This window comes from Lepisma saccharinum, chromosome 1 (assembly GCF_977018435.1).
Source record: "Lepisma saccharinum chromosome 1, izLepSacc3.1, whole genome shotgun sequence".
NCBI classification, from domain to species: Eukaryota; Metazoa; Arthropoda; class Insecta; order Zygentoma; family Lepismatidae; genus Lepisma; species Lepisma saccharinum.
The window spans coordinates 212,788,170-212,806,820 of NC_139229.1; the positions used below are offsets into that span (position 1 = coordinate 212,788,170).

An 18,651-nucleotide genomic window follows, 5' to 3' on the forward strand; every position below is an offset into this window, starting at 1 on the left:
GGACAGCCATCCACAGAAAACATCCATCACACCAGAAAACGAGATGAGACTTAATGAGCTTATCCATTCGAATTGGCGAATAATGAATGACCAGGGAACTGTGCATAGAGCTGAATATTGGCTTCAATGCATTGGATATCATATTAAGGAAACTGGAATATCACAAAGTTTGTGCACGGTGGGTGCCGTGAATGCTTACACAGGACCAGAAAGAGTTCCGTGTTGATGTTTGTCGAGACCTATTGAACCTATATGAGGCTGAAGATGACAATTTTCTGGATCAGATCATCACTGGTGACAAGACGTGGTGTCACCACAACGAGCAAAAGTCAAAAAGACAGTCAATGGAGCGGCGACATGAGAATTCCAAAACAAAGAAGATGTTTAAGGTGCAGTCATCATCGGGTAAAGTGATGTGTAGTGTGTTATAGGAAAGGAAAGAGGTCAGTCATCCTTCTGGATTTCCTGGAGCACGGAGAAACAATCAACTCTGACTGCTATATTGCAATTCACTAACAAAGTTAGACTCGAGTATCCGAGTCAGACTAGAGAAGAGGGAAACCATTTTCCTGCAGCATGACAATGCCAAGCCACTCAAGATTTTAATGACCAAAGAACACATTGACAAATTTGGCTGGACTGTTCTTCCACATCCACCATACAGTCCTGATTTGGCTCCATCGGATTTCCATCTTTTCGGGTCAATGAAAGATGCATTGTGTAGGCAACATTTCTCAACATTTGATGCCATCATCACAGCTGTGAAACAGTGGACTAAATCGGTTGGTGGTGATTTGTTACGAGCATGGCAATACAGGCTCTTGTTCATCGCTGGCAAAAATATGTAGAGAAAGGTGGTGATTACATAGAAAAATAGTGCCTTGTAGCTGAAACTGTGCTTTATTCAATGGTGTATTGTGATCTTTTGTATCTGCTGTAGTTTATCCGAAACAAAAAATGGAGGCATTACTTTTGGAGCAACCTTCGTACATAAAAACAATCCAAACAGGTTAAAATAAATTCTTAATGCCAGGCTAAAATTCGCCCCTTCCAAATCTGTAGCGACAGCCACCTAAAGCCGCTGACTTTTGCTGCCACCTAACGGGGGGAGAAGGAACCGCCTTACCAGACGCAAGGGATTTGACCCCTTTCGCCAACGGCTTGTGGCAACCCCTCGCCTTTTTCTCCCGGAAACTCACCACCAAGCAGACCGAGTGGCCACCGTACTACCGCGAACTTCTCGCAGTCTACGCAGCCGTTCAGCACTTTCGTCACATCCTGGAAGCGCAACACTGCACCATATACGTGGATCACAAGCCCATCACCTACGCCTTCCAGCAGCGGCGTGACAAACTACCTCCAGTGCAACTCAACCAACTTTCCTTCATCGCTCAGTTCACCACGGACATCCGCTACATTGAAGGCACCTCTAACGTGGTGGCGGACGCGCTATCGCGGGTGGACGCAGTTCGCGGGAACACTCCCTCCCCCGATCTGCGCTCCCTCGCCTCCGCCCAAGAAGAGGACGATGAGCTCCGTGAGCTCCTGAACGGCGATTGCGATCTCCACCTCCAGCTCATGGACATACCTGGCACCGAAGTCAAGCTCTTCTGCGACACCTCCACCGCGAAACCCCGGCCGTATGTACCCGCCGCGCACCGCCGCCGCATTTTTGATGCCTTGCACGGCCTCAGTCATCCCGGTACCCGAGCGTCCGCGCGCCTAATCGCGTCGCGTTTCGTCTGGCCCAGAGTCCAGCAAGACTGTCGCGCTTGGGCCAGATCGTGCCAAGACTGCCAGCGCACCAAAGTTTCCCGACACGTGCACGCACCATTGGGCAATTTCGTTCCTCCGTCTGCAAGGTTTCAGCACGTGCACATCGATCTGATCGGGCCTCTCCCATCAGCGGGACCCTATAAGTACTGCCTGACAGCCGTGGACCGTTTCACCCGTTGGCCCGAAGCCTACCCCTTGGAACGCATCACCGCGGCGGACGTCGCGACGGCCTTCACATCGTGTTGGATCTCGCGATTCGGTTCCCCCGCCCGCATCACAACAGATCAAGGGCGGCAATTTGAATCAGAACTCTTCCGCGAACTAGGACGGACCATCGGCTCCGAGCGCCATCGCACCACCAGCTACCACCCATGCGCCAACGGCATGGTCGAGCGCTTTCACCGCCACCTCAAGGCAGCACTCATGTGCCACCCTGGCTCCACCTGGATAGAAGCCCTGCCCCTCGTGCTCCTTGGGATTCGCGCAGCCATCAAAGATGACCTCGCAGCATTGCCTGCCGAACTGGTGTACGGCGAACCTCTCCGACTCCCAGGAGAGCTCATCGTGCCACCAACAGCCACCCGGATGGAAGACCCTTCCGACCTGGTTTCCAGACTTCGGCAACACATGGCTCGCCTGCGACCACAATCCGGTTCCCGTCACAATCAACCCAGCACCTTCATCTTCAAGGACCTGTCAACCTGCACCCACGTCTTTCTCCGTGACGACTCCGTACGAGGCAGCCTCCAACCACCGTATTCCGGACCACACCAAGTCCTAAGCAAAGACGGCAAGACCTTCACCCTGCGTCTCAACGGTCGTGAGACCCGCGTCAGCATTGACCGGGTCAAACCAGCCTACACCTGGACGGAGGACGTCCCACCAACCAAGGGTTCCTCAGAGACACCAACGCAGCCCCCCACCAACCAACCACCATCGGCGCAACGGCAAGAGAGTCCAGCACCAAAAGGTGACTACGTCACCCGTTCTGGTCGACGCGTAAGATTTCGCCTCCCACACAAGGTGTAACCCTTTTTCTCCGTGGGGGGCTGGTGTAGCGACAGCCACCTAAAGCCGCTGACTTTTGCTGCCACCTAACGGGGGGAGAAGGAACCGCCTTACCAGACGCAAGGGATTTGACCCCTGGAACCAGGGGTGAAAGACTGGGGAAGAAAAGAGCCAGAGAGAGAGATTTCAGCCATCTCCAGGACAACGACGGGAGCGGTCTCTTGCAGTTTTACTTAGTGTTTGTAGTGTTCATCTAGCTGTAGTGTTCTTTTAGAATAAACAACCAGGTAAGCCAACACCCTTTAATTTGGTGATTATTCCCCAAAAATCCAATTCCTAAAGCCAGGCTAAAATTCACTCCTCCCCAAATTCCATTCTGGATACCCTCCACTGCTAAAACAGCTATGGAGATAAGGAGAAAGAGGCGAGGGTAAATTATACAACACACTGTAAAAATGTGCAATATCTAGTGTCATTTGCCTTTTGACCCAGTGCAACCACATCCATGATTATCTCACCTTACTTTGTTTCTAGTATAACAAAATAAAACACCTTGTATATTTTTATTAGTGGCATTTCCAGATACAGATACTTTATTTCACTGTAGAAGAAATGCTGAATCTGAAAAATGTCCATTTCAGGTTTGTCAGTTGATGGCCAGCATCAACTTGATTAAAAAATAAAATTGAAAATTGCATCATAACTCAGATCTCATGCGACACATACAAATGGAGAGACAAAAAATTGTAGACTGGAAAATTTCATATAATAAGGTGCATTTAGCCTTATTCAGAGAGCCATCATTCCAAAGTTATTGATTTTTTTTACACAGGTTGCGTAAGGTATTTGATGGTACATTGGAGGTCAAATGAAAAATATCCATATCTGGAGAACAATGCAAATGCATAGATGAAAAACTTGGTGCAGAGATGCAGTAATGTTTGTAGTACAGGGTTATCTAATGCAGCTGCCTTCAGCACCAATGAATGCTTCAATGTGGGACTAAAAGTGTTAACATGCACGAATCCAAAGGTTCTCATTGATGTTACATTACTTGTATAATGGTGGCTTCTGGGGAATCAGTCGTATTGTGTGAATGTTGATTCAGGGTGGCTATTCTAGGACGATGAAAAAATTCAAGTATAATTCCCAGTTTTCAAGGCAAATTTTCAAAAAATTCACGGCCACAAGCAGATGTTTTCTCTATTTCAACCTTGCATATTACCGCCACTCAACACCCACACACATGCACTAGAGGCGCAACAACAAAATTTTGTCTGGGGGGGGGGGGGGGGGGGGCAAGTACCAGGATAAACGTACCAATAATAATATTGACATTATTATGACTATTATTATCATTATTAGTAGTGGCAGTTGTGTCAAAGACATTATCATCCTCGTAAATTAGACAAAAACGGGGAAGAAGTCGGTGTTTTGTTTAAAAAAAACGTTCAATTTCGCATTAATTAATGATGGAAAACAAGTACAAAAACTGTATTTTTGAATGGCAGAACAGGCACGATAAATGCATTCTGAATATTAGGGACAATCCATGTCAAGTGGTCCAATCCTTGTTGCTCGACAATTTTTAAAAAAATCTATTTTTTTCTGTGCAGTTACTTTACCATGTTGTTAGTTGAAAACACGTCATTATTTTAATTTTAGTGGCTGTAGGTTTCGAGTGGCAGCCATATTTGTTTTCAAAGATCCGCCATTTGGTGGTGTCGTAAGTGGTTACCAAATCTGAAATATCTCAGCCCCTAATTATCCTAACGATGTGAAACAAAAACCAAAACGATCAGCAAACTGTAAGCTACAAGATTGTGTATTAGCCATTGATATATATGAATTATGAAAGGATGTTCGAAAAAGTAGGTAATTGATGCTAAAAGTACCGATTTTAGCAGATAATATTTGCAAGAAGGGAAATGGTCAGGAAGTTGAGCTTTACTAGACAAAGAGCTCTGATATAGATGTTCTCATTCACCAAGTTTCAACCCTTAGACATGCTCCCCTTTTTTTTCAATAAACGATTAAAAAGTTAGAAAAGATAAAAAAGTGCACTTTTCACAGGTAGATATCTCTGGTGGGGGACCTGATAAAAATATACAATCCCTCCCCATAACAGTTCGGTCAAAAAGTTATACCTACAAATAAGCATATGCCAAGTACGGATAAATGAGAGGTTACTGTATATACATCATAAATCAATTGACAGTGGACGAATAACTCACAAAGAGGTATATCAAAGCATACAAGAACAACACTGGGTTACTTATTAAACAGTTTTTTCCACAAAAAAGTTGCGAGATTTCAGCTATGTAAGCTCAATGGGTGTAAGCTTCCTTAAAATGTTCTTGAAAGGCACCCATGTCTTATCGTCTGTTGAAATTTGGAATGAAGTTCGTGGTCCTTGTGACTCATAAAAATTAACTTTGAGGTCATCACGTTCGATCCTGACTTCTTCAACAATTCCAATATACCAGTTTGCATCATAAATACATGCAACTATGTCACCTGTTTGGAGGTAACATCATTGTTTTTGTTATTTCCTTCACAACAAATAGTCTTGTGTAGCATGTAGCACACTTTTTGACCGAACTGTTATGGGGAGGGATTGTATATTTTTATAAGGTCCTACACAAGAGATATCTACCTGTGAAAGGTGCAGTTTTTTCACATTTCTAACTTTTTAATCGTTTATAGAAAAAAAGGGGAGCATGTCTAAGGGTTGAAACTTGGTGAATGAGAACATCTACATCAGAGCTCTTTATCTAGTAAAGCTCAATTTCCTGACCATTTCCCTTCTTGCAAATATTATCTGCTAAAATCGGGACTTTTAGCATCAATTACCTACTTTTTCAAACGTAAATTTCACCCTTTCATAATTCATATACAACAATGGCTAATACACAGTCTTGTAGCTTACAGTTTGCTGATCATTTTGGTTTTTGTTCCACATCGATAGCATAATGGCTAGTGGCCGCGGTGGAGTCGGTAACGTGTCTTTTTAACCCCATGCTAAAGGCCCCGGGTTCGATCCCCAGCCGGTTCAAATCCAGGAAGGCCCCGCCCCTACCCAGCGTTGAATAACATGGGTACCTGGGGGGAAACCCTAGAGGGTAAAGGCGGTCAAGGGTGTGATGCTGATCACATCACCCCCACTCACGACCAGATCAAGAAAGTGTGGGGCGTTACCCCCACACCCCCTATACGCCTTCATGGTGTGGTGCTATGCACAGGGGAGCACTTTACCTTTTTTTTTACACTAAATTGTGTACGTATTCAAAGTTTCTTTATACAATATATGCCTCTTCTCCGAGTGTCGTCGATCTTTTATCTTCTATATATATAACGTTGAAATGGACCGAAAGGAAATCAGTAGGGATGGAAAAGAGTATATAGATCTTGCTCAGGATAGGGACAGATGGACGGCCTGTGTTGCTGCAGCCATAAACCTTCGGGTTTAAGAAGGCTAGAGAGTTAGTTATATATACAGGGTATCTCATAAGTAACAGTGCAAACTGACACAGGTGAAAGGACACAATAATAGAAGTAAAAAAGTCTCAATAAACATGGGTCTGCAAACGAGCCATTTTCGAGATAATCGCGAATGTGTGCTTACAAGCTGCCACTGGCTTCATTGTTTTTAAACGTCGTCCTATTTGGTAAAATGATAATAATGTGTGAATGTGTGGTTACAAGCAGTCATTGATTGAATTTTGTAAACACCAAGTGCATTACTCCCTGCGCGGTCCGAGATTTGCTCTTTGTTTACAAAACAAAACATTTCCAAGAGGTGGCGTTGTAATCAAACAGAACATTTCCAAGAGGTGGCGCTCCAATCAAACAGATGATTTTCGAGAGGTGACGTTGTATGTATACAATCAGTACACAGTCTAATCGTACTGTGGGAATCACAACAGTTGTGCTGGACTGCATAGTGAAAATAAAACCATACAGCAATGCACGGGACGCTGCACGCTTGTACCAAGAAAAATACACTGCTCGAAAGCACCCCCGAGAGTCGCACATTTACTTGGGTACATCAGCACCTCAAAGAACATGGGAGCTTCGAACATGGTAGGAAAGCATTGTGCCTGAAGTTGAGGATATAGTGTTGGAAGCAGTATAACACTCTCCAGGAACCTCGACGAGAAGAATTGCCGCACAAATGCCAGTAAGCCGTAGTAGTGTATGGAGAATTTTACATTGCAATTCACTCTACTGTTACCACCTCCAAGGAGTTCAGTGACTCAGTGATTTGGATTGTTTTCATAGTGACGGTTTGTCAGTGGATGCAACAACAGGTTGTACTCAACCCTCGTTTTGCAAGTAACATTTTATTTACAGACGAAGTGGGGTTCACACGCGATGGTATTTTTAATTTGCATAATTCCCATGTTTGGAGTGTACTAAACCCACATGAGGCACCACATCAGCAACGTTTCTCATTGAATGTGTGGTTAGGCATACTAGGTGATCGTCTCATTGGACCACACATTCTTCCAAGAAGACTCAATGGTTTTTGCGGCATGATCTACCAGGATTGCTTGAGGACGTTCCCCATGATCCACATCAGAGTATGTGGTACACGCATGATGGAGCACCAGCACATTTTGCTTCTGCTGTGAGACTACAGCTCTCAAGCAGATATCATCAAAGATGGATAGGTCGAGGCGGGCCTGTAAAGTGGCCTCCAAGGTCACCAGATCTAAATCCTTTGGATTCTTGTGTCTGGGGTCACCTCAAAAGCATAGTGTACAACACTCCTGTTGACACGGTTGAAGAACTGGAACAGAGAATTGTACATGCTTGTGACCAATTCCGAAATGATCTGGGGATGTTCGAAAGAATTCGAAACTCAATGCAGAATCACGTACAGTATTGCATCCAGATGGAAGGACGATACTTTGAACACCTCCTTTAACAGGTACGAGTGTACAGTAATTGTGCTGTATTCCTTGTTAAAGTAAGTAGAATGTGCAATAATAGCAATGAGATCTCCTAGTTTTTCATACTGTATTATTGGTATTTTACCAACTAGGACGACATTTACAAACACTGAAGTCAGTGATGGTTTGTACCCACACATTCGCACACATTATTAACATTTTACCAACTGCGACGACGTTTACAAACAATGAAGTCAGTGACTGCTTGTAATCACACATTCGCAATTATCTTGAAAATAGTTCATTTGCATATCCATGTTTACTGAGACTTTTTTGTTTCTATTATCGTGTACTTTCATCTGTAAAATGAAAAATATTATGAAATGCATTTTTACTTCCATAAAATTTGAAATCGAAGGGGATAATTGCCCCTCTGTGCCCTTTGCAGGTGCCCTTGGCCGTCAATGTTTGCCCCCTTGCACATTTATTTTGAGGTCATTAGTTTACATTTGCAATTTCACATACTCAGACTCGAAAAACACAAGTAACACAAATTTTATGGTATATATTCTACCCTGCAAAAAATTATTAATTGCGTCAGAATTTCAAAGTCAAATCAACCTAATCATCTCCAAGAAATCTTATTTAGCAATAATCTTCCATCAGTAACAAAGTAAACAGATCGAGATAATTTTGTATTAAGGTAAGCTGGTTCGTTTTCTTGTTATTGTATTTTTGTATGCTGTCAAACCTGGGATTCACTACTGTTTCCAGCAATTAATTCAGCCAAAAAAACCTATGGAAAGAAGCAAGGTGTGTGTGTCTTAATTTACACACTTGTATTATGAAAGCATGAAAATTTCAGATGGTGTGGATGGTATAGGAAATTCCTTTAGAGAACACATAAATACAATAACAAGAAAACGAACCAGCTTACCTTAATACAAAAATTATCTCTTGCCTTTGTGTAGCCAACAGAAATCTCTTCTAGACCTGAGATAGACCCTTTTATGAGAAATTGCTTCTTAAATGTAATGCAAACTGCGCAACAAACTCCTTTCAGCATATTGCCTTACCACCTGCCAACATCACTTCTGCCAGGTTTTCTAAGCACGTCAGGTGCCTGGCTCCTGAGCTGACTAGCAAGTCTTATACATGTTTGCACTAACATCGATTTACTCACGAGTATTCTCAGAGTTAACCGTTAACCCACGAATCGGCAGAATATCTATTGCACCAACGAGGGTAAAAGGAGGGTCAACTTTACCCTTCGAGATTTGTGAGTACAAGTGGAGTTAAAACACGTGCAGTGCAGTAGAAGCTGCCATCTGCAACCTGTAATGTCTCACTTCAGAATTTCAAAACTAAATAAATTTCAAATAGGAAGTAATAGACTCAAACTATGTACATAAAATATGTGCCATGGTAGCTCAGCCATGAGGGTATCCGACTACCACACAAGAGACCCGGGTTCGATCCTCAGCGGGGGAGAACCGGGATATTTTCAACCTGTGGCTCAAGTGTCAACCGAGCATTGTACAAAGTGGGTTCATGGAGGAAAATCTGGGGGGGGGGGGCAATGCAGCCAAGGACAGGGTGCTGATCACATCATCCCCCATCTTCTGTTTCAAACGATAATGAATTGACTTGAAACTTGTTGACAAAATCTGTGAAATCCCCTTCTGTGGAAGGAGTTTGAGGAAGTTCTATATTTATAAAAATTTTAGCTGAGGATTTGTTCAACACAAAAGGGAATATGCCAAGTGGGACAATTTTCCCTTTCTATCTTCTTCTCTTCACATTTTCTCAAGAGCGCAGAAGCAAAAGATCCTCAAATTTGGTGTCTTAGATTCAACACAAAGGATCATGATGCCTGTATCCTCTCGAAAAATGTTTATGACAGGAAATCAGTAAAAAGTTGGGGCCACAAACAAGAAATTGAACTGTTCCTTTTTTCAAAACTACGCAAGCTCTTTATAAATGGAGCTCTATCACTAATGAGGTTTCCATTCTCCTATTGTAATGTGATCACGATTGCACAAGACATAAATGTGAATAAAATATTCAATAATATTACATAAATATAATTAGTTCAGCAAGATGTGTGCTGTCATGCATGTCACATCTCTAACGGCAGCCCTGCCACTCTGAAATAACTTATTTCATGCAACCCTACATGTGTGCAAAGTGACTACTTATTATCCAGAAGCACAGTACAATAAAAAAAGACTGACTTGAGTAAAATGCCATTAACAAATTACCCACTATGAAGCTATCAAAAAGGAAAACTTGCATAAGAATATGAACGTTACTCACCTTGCAGAAAGTCCTTTTAAAGCTGAATCGAGAACTTCTGGTGTTTTGTCTGTGCCCTGTGCAATTGATTTTGACAGGTCTTCAGTATACTTTTCTTCTGGAGACTTATCATCTTCAGAGTCAAATTCGTCTTTCTGGAAATAGAACAAGCAGATTCAGATATCTTAGTCCATAATGATTTTATTGCTGCACTAATTAGACAACTTCATTACTCAACACAATCCAAGGGGATAACCAGGACTTTTGTGTGTGTGTGTATTTAAAAGATGGGAACCTTCAATTATAAAGCACATTGAAAAATTGACAGAAATAACCTGCAATGTGCCTGCCAATATGTATATCATTTAGGGACTCCTTACATTCTATCAGAAGTGATAGCGCAAACTCAAATCTTTCCATCAGTGTAAGCCTATCATGATGGTTATTTCCTGTTGTTCTTATTTTTGGGCTGACATGGTTAGTGATTTATCCACACACATCGATCCCTTCCCCCATTTTTTCAGAACACTTCCCTGGAATTTTTCACCGAATTAAAAATTTTCGATAAATCCCTGGGATTGGTGTTTTCTTTGCTAGGCTGTGCATCTCCTACATTTCAACTGATAATTAAGTCAGCCTTATCCCTATCACAACGACTAACGTAACGATAAAAAAAATATGCAAAGTATAAAATGAATAATAATAATAATGATAATAAAGAAACTAAAAACAGAAAAGTGCTGAGTACTTTCTACAACCGCATAATATCAGCTTTGTACCCTGAAACACAAAATCGGCACACTTTACTTTTTGTTTCTGTTACTATGCCTGCTAGAGAAGGAAGGGGTGGACCTACCTACATCCATAAGTTTCTTCTTGGCATCAAAATCCTTGCTGGATAATGGCGTCTTCAACAAGTTACCCACCCCACCGCACAATCACACTCATTTTATTCCATAATGCACTTCACTAGCACACCACAGCACAGGACCGACAGTCCGCTTTCAATACATGGAATTCTCAAAAGCATTACCTCGACAACAAGAACGGGGAAACAAAAATAAACTGTTCAAAGCAGTGATCTTTCGGACTGAGAGGGGAATATTCCTTTCGGATATAAATAAATTCCCTCTCTTGCCTCAAAATTCCCTATATTTATTTAAAAAAAAAATACAATATTAATTATAAAAGAAATGCTCACTAATTGTAGAGACATATCCAGAAATTTCTATCAAAGGGCATGTAAGTGCTTTCTTAGGATACTGTAAAAGCAAATCTAGCAACTAAATGATCATAAACAGGCTTTTCGAACGCTGTTCGAAGAGTGTTTGAATCACAGACTACGTAATTAATAATATTTGGTTCACATTTGACATGAGATTTGTAAAATTGGTTCAATCTTCAGCTTTCATTAACATTTATTTATTTTTGCACTTTTTAGCTCAATTATTACCAGCTGAGTTTATACATAAACGGAAAACAGAGATCTTAATAATTCTGATGTTTTTGCTCTCCTACAAGCTAAAAACAGAAACAAGAATTTAGCACATGAATGTGTATCTAGTTTTCCCGTATCCCGCTTATTTTTAGGTTTCTCCTTTTTCCCCCTTCCTGTTAGATTTTTGCTTCACAATTCCCTGTTCCTGGAAAAAATCTCCTTGAAGCACCACCGGCTCAAATTTCCTTTGCAGTCAATCATTCATACCCGACAACGCTGGACCCCCTCCTCTTGAAGGACCTGTGTCTCGCTGGCTAGTATTCAGTAAAGCCAACTCAAGCATAATGGTGCTAAATCTTGCACAAGTTTAAAAAGTCGTTTGTAAGTTGGGGATATAAATAAAACAAGAGGGCCACTTTTCATTGTGGTTGAATTTTCTCAAACTTTTCACGTATAATGTCGAACCCATGCCATTGGTTGAACCATTCGAATTAATATTTATGTTTTTGTTATAAATTAACATTAATAATATGAAAATCACAGAACAATTTAGTAGCATGTAGCATAATTTCGGAGTTTAAATGAAACCATGGATGTCTAGAAGGAGCAAGGCAAGGAGACACTTCCTGAAAAATGAATGTAAACCATTTTCACACATACAATTTGATTTCAGTCACATCAAATTGTTAATTATTGTAAGGATGCTGCACATATTTTGAGAAGGGAAATATACCTAGTTTACCCCAATCCCTGGGGAAAAAAAAAAAACTTTGCATAATCCTCTCTGGTGGAAAGAAATACCGCGGACGTCCATGAACAACACTTTTCTAAACATGAGGTTTGCAACACTGATGTAAGCCTATGGCCGTAGGTTTACAAACCTAGGGTTTGGCCCGCTCTTCTCCATCCAGATACGGTAGGCACTGGTCCTTCCCGGTCAGAAATTTGTAAGGCAACATTCAGAGGGCTTACAACTTTCCGCAAGCAGAAGGCGGGAGTTCCCATGTGACCCCTGGTGCTGAAGTGTTGCAATCTAACAAACAGGATCTCGAAGACTGGTATCGGGCCGAGTTGAACTTTGAAGTTTTTACGAATTTTGCCATATAATTACATACATTTTACTAGAACTAATAAAGTGTAAGCCTGGCTTACATGGACGCTCCGCGCCTGGATGTTCCTATAATTAGAACCACCAGGTAGGATGGGTATTTTTCTCTGTACAATTCTTGAGTTTTGACAAGACGAGAAAACTAATCATATTTATGATAGCTAGTTGCGATGATTTTCTTTGTAAAGATCAAACTGCAGGCCAAGTCATGTCAACATTTACAGCATTGATTGTAACTTTAAACAAAGTAATTTTAACAATTTAAAAAGGAAAACAATTTTGTTTCAATTCGGTGCTAACTTCACGGACGTAACAATGTATACTTCACAAAAATAATTATTTTGTGCTCAAATTTGTGTTCTATTTTTATTGTTTTTTTTTTTTGAGTTGGTGTTTTAAGTCCACTTTATGCACAGTAAGGCTAATCGGGACTGGACCTACGGTTTAAAGTGGGATCCGAACCACTGTGCCATGTGCCTCCACCGGGTTCATTGATTGTTATATCAATGGGTATTCATTCATGTTATGTTATTTGATTTCAGTATTATTCAGTATTATAAATGTATGTATTGTAACTTTTATTCACCAGAGTTAGGTGGTAGAGCAGCCCAAGGCTGAATCTCGCTCTGTAGTAAATAAAAAGACTTTTCAATTCAATTCAATTCAAAAACATAGTTTATTAAACTCCAGAAGTAACACAGAGGGGTATTTGACACCTATAAAATGTCAGAGATAGAACAGACTCCAGAACTCAATGTGTGAAAATAAGAAAATTGATCATCAGTCCCAACCCAGAACTTTTTTGTGCATGTGTGCATCATTTAAGAGAATATTTTCCAAAATTTTAAATCAATTGTTCGAAAAATTCCTGACCTCTGTGAGCATTCTCTTTAGCCCCGAATGCTCAGGGCATATATACTCAACACTACTGGGCATTACAGACTTCATCTTCCTGCCTTTTTGTATATTTAACAAGCATTACATTAATAGGTCCAAAATTATAAATGATTTTTACTCCGAAGCAACCGTTCGAGGAAGGAGACTGAAACTTCATTAAAACCAGAAGCTTCACTCATACTCGTGTGCCCAGGCCCGTAGCTAGAGGGGGGGCAACTGCCCCCCCTGAGAGCTTGCTCTGCCCCCCCTGTGAAAAATACAGAACACATTCTTACCTAGAATTCTCACTAATCTTTACAATTATATCATGTGTTACTCTAGCAACATTACAAAGACACTTATTGATTTTGTGATTTATTAGGGTGTATGGGATTCCGTATAATGTCGTATCAGGATTGGGGGGAAAAATTCCCTTCCAGATTAGACTTCGGGAAATGATTTCACAATTTTTAGTATCTAGAAGAGTTGTGACATTTTGAGTAGTCTTGTATTACAGGTGCCTAATGTGTTCGGATGTTTTTCTTGGATATGTTGCTATGAACTTTGAATTTCTTAAATTTTTGTTCCCAAGTCTATCTTTTGGTAATAGTGTGGTAGAGAGAGGGAGTGGATATTTGATTTTTGTTACTTTGCGTTACTTTTCTGCCACTTATAGCTAATCGCAACAATGAAGGATGACGTGAAATTGATGAAGACACACTCATAAACAGTGCCCCAACTACAGTGGGCATTGTCTCCTCCCCCTGACCTTGGACAAAAGTCCATTCTAGGGGAAGCAAACATTTAAGTAAAAAAAACAAGACTAGGAGAATCTAAGAATAGCAGGACAATTGGATACTCATGATGGAATTAGTTTTTACGTGATCCTTGCATTTTTCTACCAGACGGCCAAGGGCACTTGCAAGGGGCACAGAGGGGCAATTGCCCCCCCCTCGATTTTAAATTTTATAAAAAATAAAAAAAACATTTCGTAAAATTTTCTTTCTCGCTTCGCTCGCAATGTCTCCTGTTCTTATAGTCCAAGTTCAAATTCATAGCTATGGGGCAGCAGGAGTCGGCCCTGGGAGCCAAACGATCTATATGAAAAAAAATGTTAAAGAGAATGCCATGGTGCCCCGTGAAATTATTGCACCATATTAAAACAATTTATTTCTATGAAACTTAATATGAAATATTAATGATGACACTGTAATCCAAGAAGTCATTGATCAATCAAGGTATTCCTATTTGTTTGTCAGGTGTCAAACACATGTATTTCAACTATAATATAATACAATTCACACAATATTTTGCAAAATGATTAACGTAATCAGTAGGCAAACATTGTCTGTAGTGATGCAAGAGTCTCCCCTTTGAAAGAAATAGAGTCCGTGGTGGACTAAGGGACCCATGTTTTAGTTTTAGCAAGTACAAAAAAAGTGTATTAGCTACAAATTTTTACACAATTCATCAAAGTGTAGGTAATATGTAACCATTATTATTTAATTAATTCTATTTTTCTTGCATAACACAACACAATGGTGTTGTTGGATTTTCGTTAGATTCCTTTGTGCCTTTGTGCATAAAAATCTTGCATACTGGAAACTCGAGGGAATCATTATGAAGCATGATTTATAAAGGGCTCCCTTAATCAGTTCTGCAGAGAGGCCCAAAGTTGTTGGTGCATATTAATCATCTATTAACATTATCGACCTGTAAATATCAAGTAGATACAGTCCCTATTAGCCTACCTAGGTATTTATGTTAAACTTCATGTTCTTTGGCAATCTGGAAGGGTCATTATCGAAATGTTGCTATTTGATGTTGCTCAAAGTTCTTTTGTTCGTTGCAGTTTCAAGATATCATCCTTTTTCTGTTACTTATCTCTTTTGGGGGAGGGGGCAGGTGCCTCTGTGTACCCTGCTATATATGCCAATGCGACACAATATATTAAAAATTTGCCTCCCCTAGGATTCACTTCGCCCCCCTACAAAGAATTCCTGGCTACGGGCCTGCGTGTGCCACATGTTTCATATCCACTAAAATTAGAATCCCGCTACAAACTGTATATTATGGTCTATGTATGCTTTATGAATCCTCGGATACCCTTGCGGTATGACCACTTCTCACGTAATTCCAAATATTGAAAGAATACCCATCTACAGACCCACATTTCTTGCATGTTTGGGTAATATTAATTGCTCAACATGGATAGTAAAAAACTATTGAATTTCTCTTATTTATAATTTAAGAATATAGATCGCTTAAAATATAAAAATAACTTAACCCATGGCACAACAGAATTTGTCTGTTTAAAATTTCTATTTGGCTTGTTAATTTTCCAATAAATAATTAATATTTCCAAATGTTCAATTAAAAATTTACATTAATATAACTATATAATTATGGAAATGTAGCAGTTATTTAGCATAACAGTCCTGGACACTATTTTTAATGGAATGGAACATGGAGCGAATTTACAATACCGGAAGTATCTTCAATTGCTCTCAAAGGCCTAAGTTCCTTTTTGTTTTATTGCAATTTCATCATGCTACGAATGCAATTTATACATGGTTCGATTTCGATTTATGTCTGTTAACACATACTGGGTAGTTTTAGCGATCACTTAATATTTTGTTCAATATATGCTATCGTGGTTAGGTTAGGTAGATTAGTTTGGTTCCCTTAGCATTAAAATTAAGTCCCTAAATGCATTCTACTAAGTTTCCAATTTACTTCTACATTCATTCCCACGCTTCTACGATATTTACTGTTGCGTGGCGACGGAGAATATCTTGTGCATGAGAAGTGTGTAAGGTAATTTCCAAGTTGTTTTTTTCAACATAAATAACTTTTTTCGAGTCCAAACAGTGCTCATTACTTTAAGGAAGGTTCAAATTTCGTGTGACAATGATTTCCAAAATTCTACGATAATTAGTCTTTCTGCTAGGAGAAATCATAAAACAATCAGAACCGTTACTCTTTCAAATTCGGCATACTCACTAATTTTGACCTCTTAATCACAAATCTGCAGTTAAAATTTAGCAGTCACTTCTAGAAATTGGAAAATAAGTCGAAAAAAGTAGGTCCGTGAACGGAGTAAACACCCTTGATTTATGAAGGAAACAACAATTTTTTGCAATGATTAGCGTTTGTAAACTATGTTTATGATGACCCTTAACCTAACCTAACCGTGAATGGTTCGTAGGGCAAACATGTTTTCCACCTTTACGCAAGATGCCATTTTCTTACATGCAAATCAAGCCGGCAAGACCGTTGGGTGGAAAGGAAGATGTCTTCATATAGTTTCCATGTTAGTGTATGGAGAATCATAGCGGTAATTGACAAGGTTATTTTGCAATTTCTAGATGTGACCGCCAATTTTTAACTGCAGATTTGCGATTACGAGGCCAAAATTAATGAGCAGGCCGAATTTGAAAGCAATTGGAGATACTTCCGGTATTGTAAATTCATACTTGGAACATTTTCAGTTCTGCCCTGCACCCAAAGTTAAGCCACAAGTTACGACCATGCAGTTCAAGGATTGGTACAATTATTGTATGGGGAAGACCTATAAATTATATATTTCGCACTTTTTTACATTGCTAACGTACTATTTTGGAATGCGGAACATTTCCTAAGGTGAAATAATGCATTTCACTCGACACGTCATGTTCTAGTGAAAACACGGCGAGTTTGAAACACTGACACACTGTTTCTGCTGCCGCCATTTGCTTTCTGCACGAGAGCACAATGTTCCGTGTGTTAAGATGACATAACCCCATAGTCAGTGTTTCAAACTCGTCGTGTTTTCACTAGAACACGACGTGTCGAGTGAAATGCATCATTACACTTTAGGAAATGTTCCGCATTCCAAAATAGTATGTTAGCAATGTAAAAAAGTGCGCAATATATAATTTATAGGTGTCTCCCCCATACTATAATAGTACCGGGGATTACGTAATCGAACACACGGAACATTTGATTCACGTAGTCGACAGTAATGGTGGTACAAGCAATCGTGCAACGGAGATACATGAATGTCGAAAAATACCTTATTTAGAGGCCGAATGACTTGCACAATTCAAAAAAATCACTTTCCCAGCTTCTGAAAGTTCACAGAACTAAATTCCGTAAATACTTTCTCGTCTTTTCTCCTGTAAATTTGAAGAAATCCGTCTCCCCTATACTGTAGTGTTACCAAATATTCTTCCAATATTAGAACTCTACTGAAAATGTAGTCTCACGAATAGAAGTAAAGTATTTGATACCTGTCAAGAAATACATTTGGTTTGATGATAGAAGATAAGCAGAATTCATATGAATGTAATCCTGTAGGAAGTGGACAATCAAGAATCTACAATTTAACCGAATATAATGGTGTGTCACATATATCATTAATTATAATATCAAAAAATCCAAAACAAATTGTCGCGATTTCAACAAGAACCACTGGTCGGACAATGAAAATATCTTAAGTGAACTAGTCCTTTCTACAATGGAACCCACCCTCACAAATAATAATAAAAAAAACAACCTTGCATTTTAAGTAAATCTTGAATTGTACCGAAACACTGGTTAAATCACAAGATACAATGCAGTGTATATGAATAAATCCGTACATGTTAGAGCATACATTACTGTATACTGCTTTAAACATAGCACGGCATATTATACATCTACATATCGTACAAGCTCCATTTAGCACTGATTTTAATGGATTTTTTGTCCAGAAAATAAACTGCGGTTTTCACAAATGACTGAAGGGCCCTTACCTGATCACTTTCCGTTTCCCGAGCCTTGTCATCTTCGGCTTCAGTTCTTCTTTTACGCACCTCCGTCATTTTTGAGAGCACACTAAATAAAATCTTTTATGTAGCCAAATGTTACGACCTTCGCAATGTCTGCATATGTTCACAGACAGTAAAGCCCGATAGATTCAATGATTGTTTTGTATATTCATCACTTCACTTCTCTGTCTACCTCCGACACGCAACTGGGGTTTTCGATTCGCTTTTCATCACTACTTACTAAACTCGCATCTTAGGTGCTACTTCCCGATAAGCTATTGTATGTTACACTGAATCCACACTAAAGACAAATATTTCCATCCTTCCGATTATTTATCAATTGTGTAATTTATCATCTGCGGGTTGTTTAATATCCAATGGTAAGAAATAACCCTGTTTACTTCCCGAAGCACTTCCAGCGGTAGTTCAATCACTAGCCGCAAGAGTACTGTCAAGTGAACGGAA

The 18,651-nt window shown here is 40.0% G+C and overlaps 1 protein-coding gene across 1 annotated transcript in view; it reads right to left on the reverse strand.

The window, feature by feature from the left end:
* Positions 1–18,615, reverse strand: part of Cds (CDP-diacylglycerol synthase) — an 83,544-nt gene extending 64,929 nt beyond the window's left edge. Inside the window, exons 1-3 of the mRNA XM_083123906.1 lie at positions 18,172–18,615; positions 9,996–10,129; positions 7,329–7,521 (exon numbers count right to left, since the gene is read on the reverse strand). Of these exons, the coding sequence (XP_082980032.1) occupies positions 7,329–7,521; positions 9,996–10,129; positions 18,172–18,240 (396 nt within the window). The 5' untranslated portion in view covers positions 18,241–18,615. The remainder of the gene's footprint in view (positions 1–7,328; positions 7,522–9,995; positions 10,130–18,171) is intronic.
* Positions 18,616–18,651: the final 36 nt, after the last annotated feature.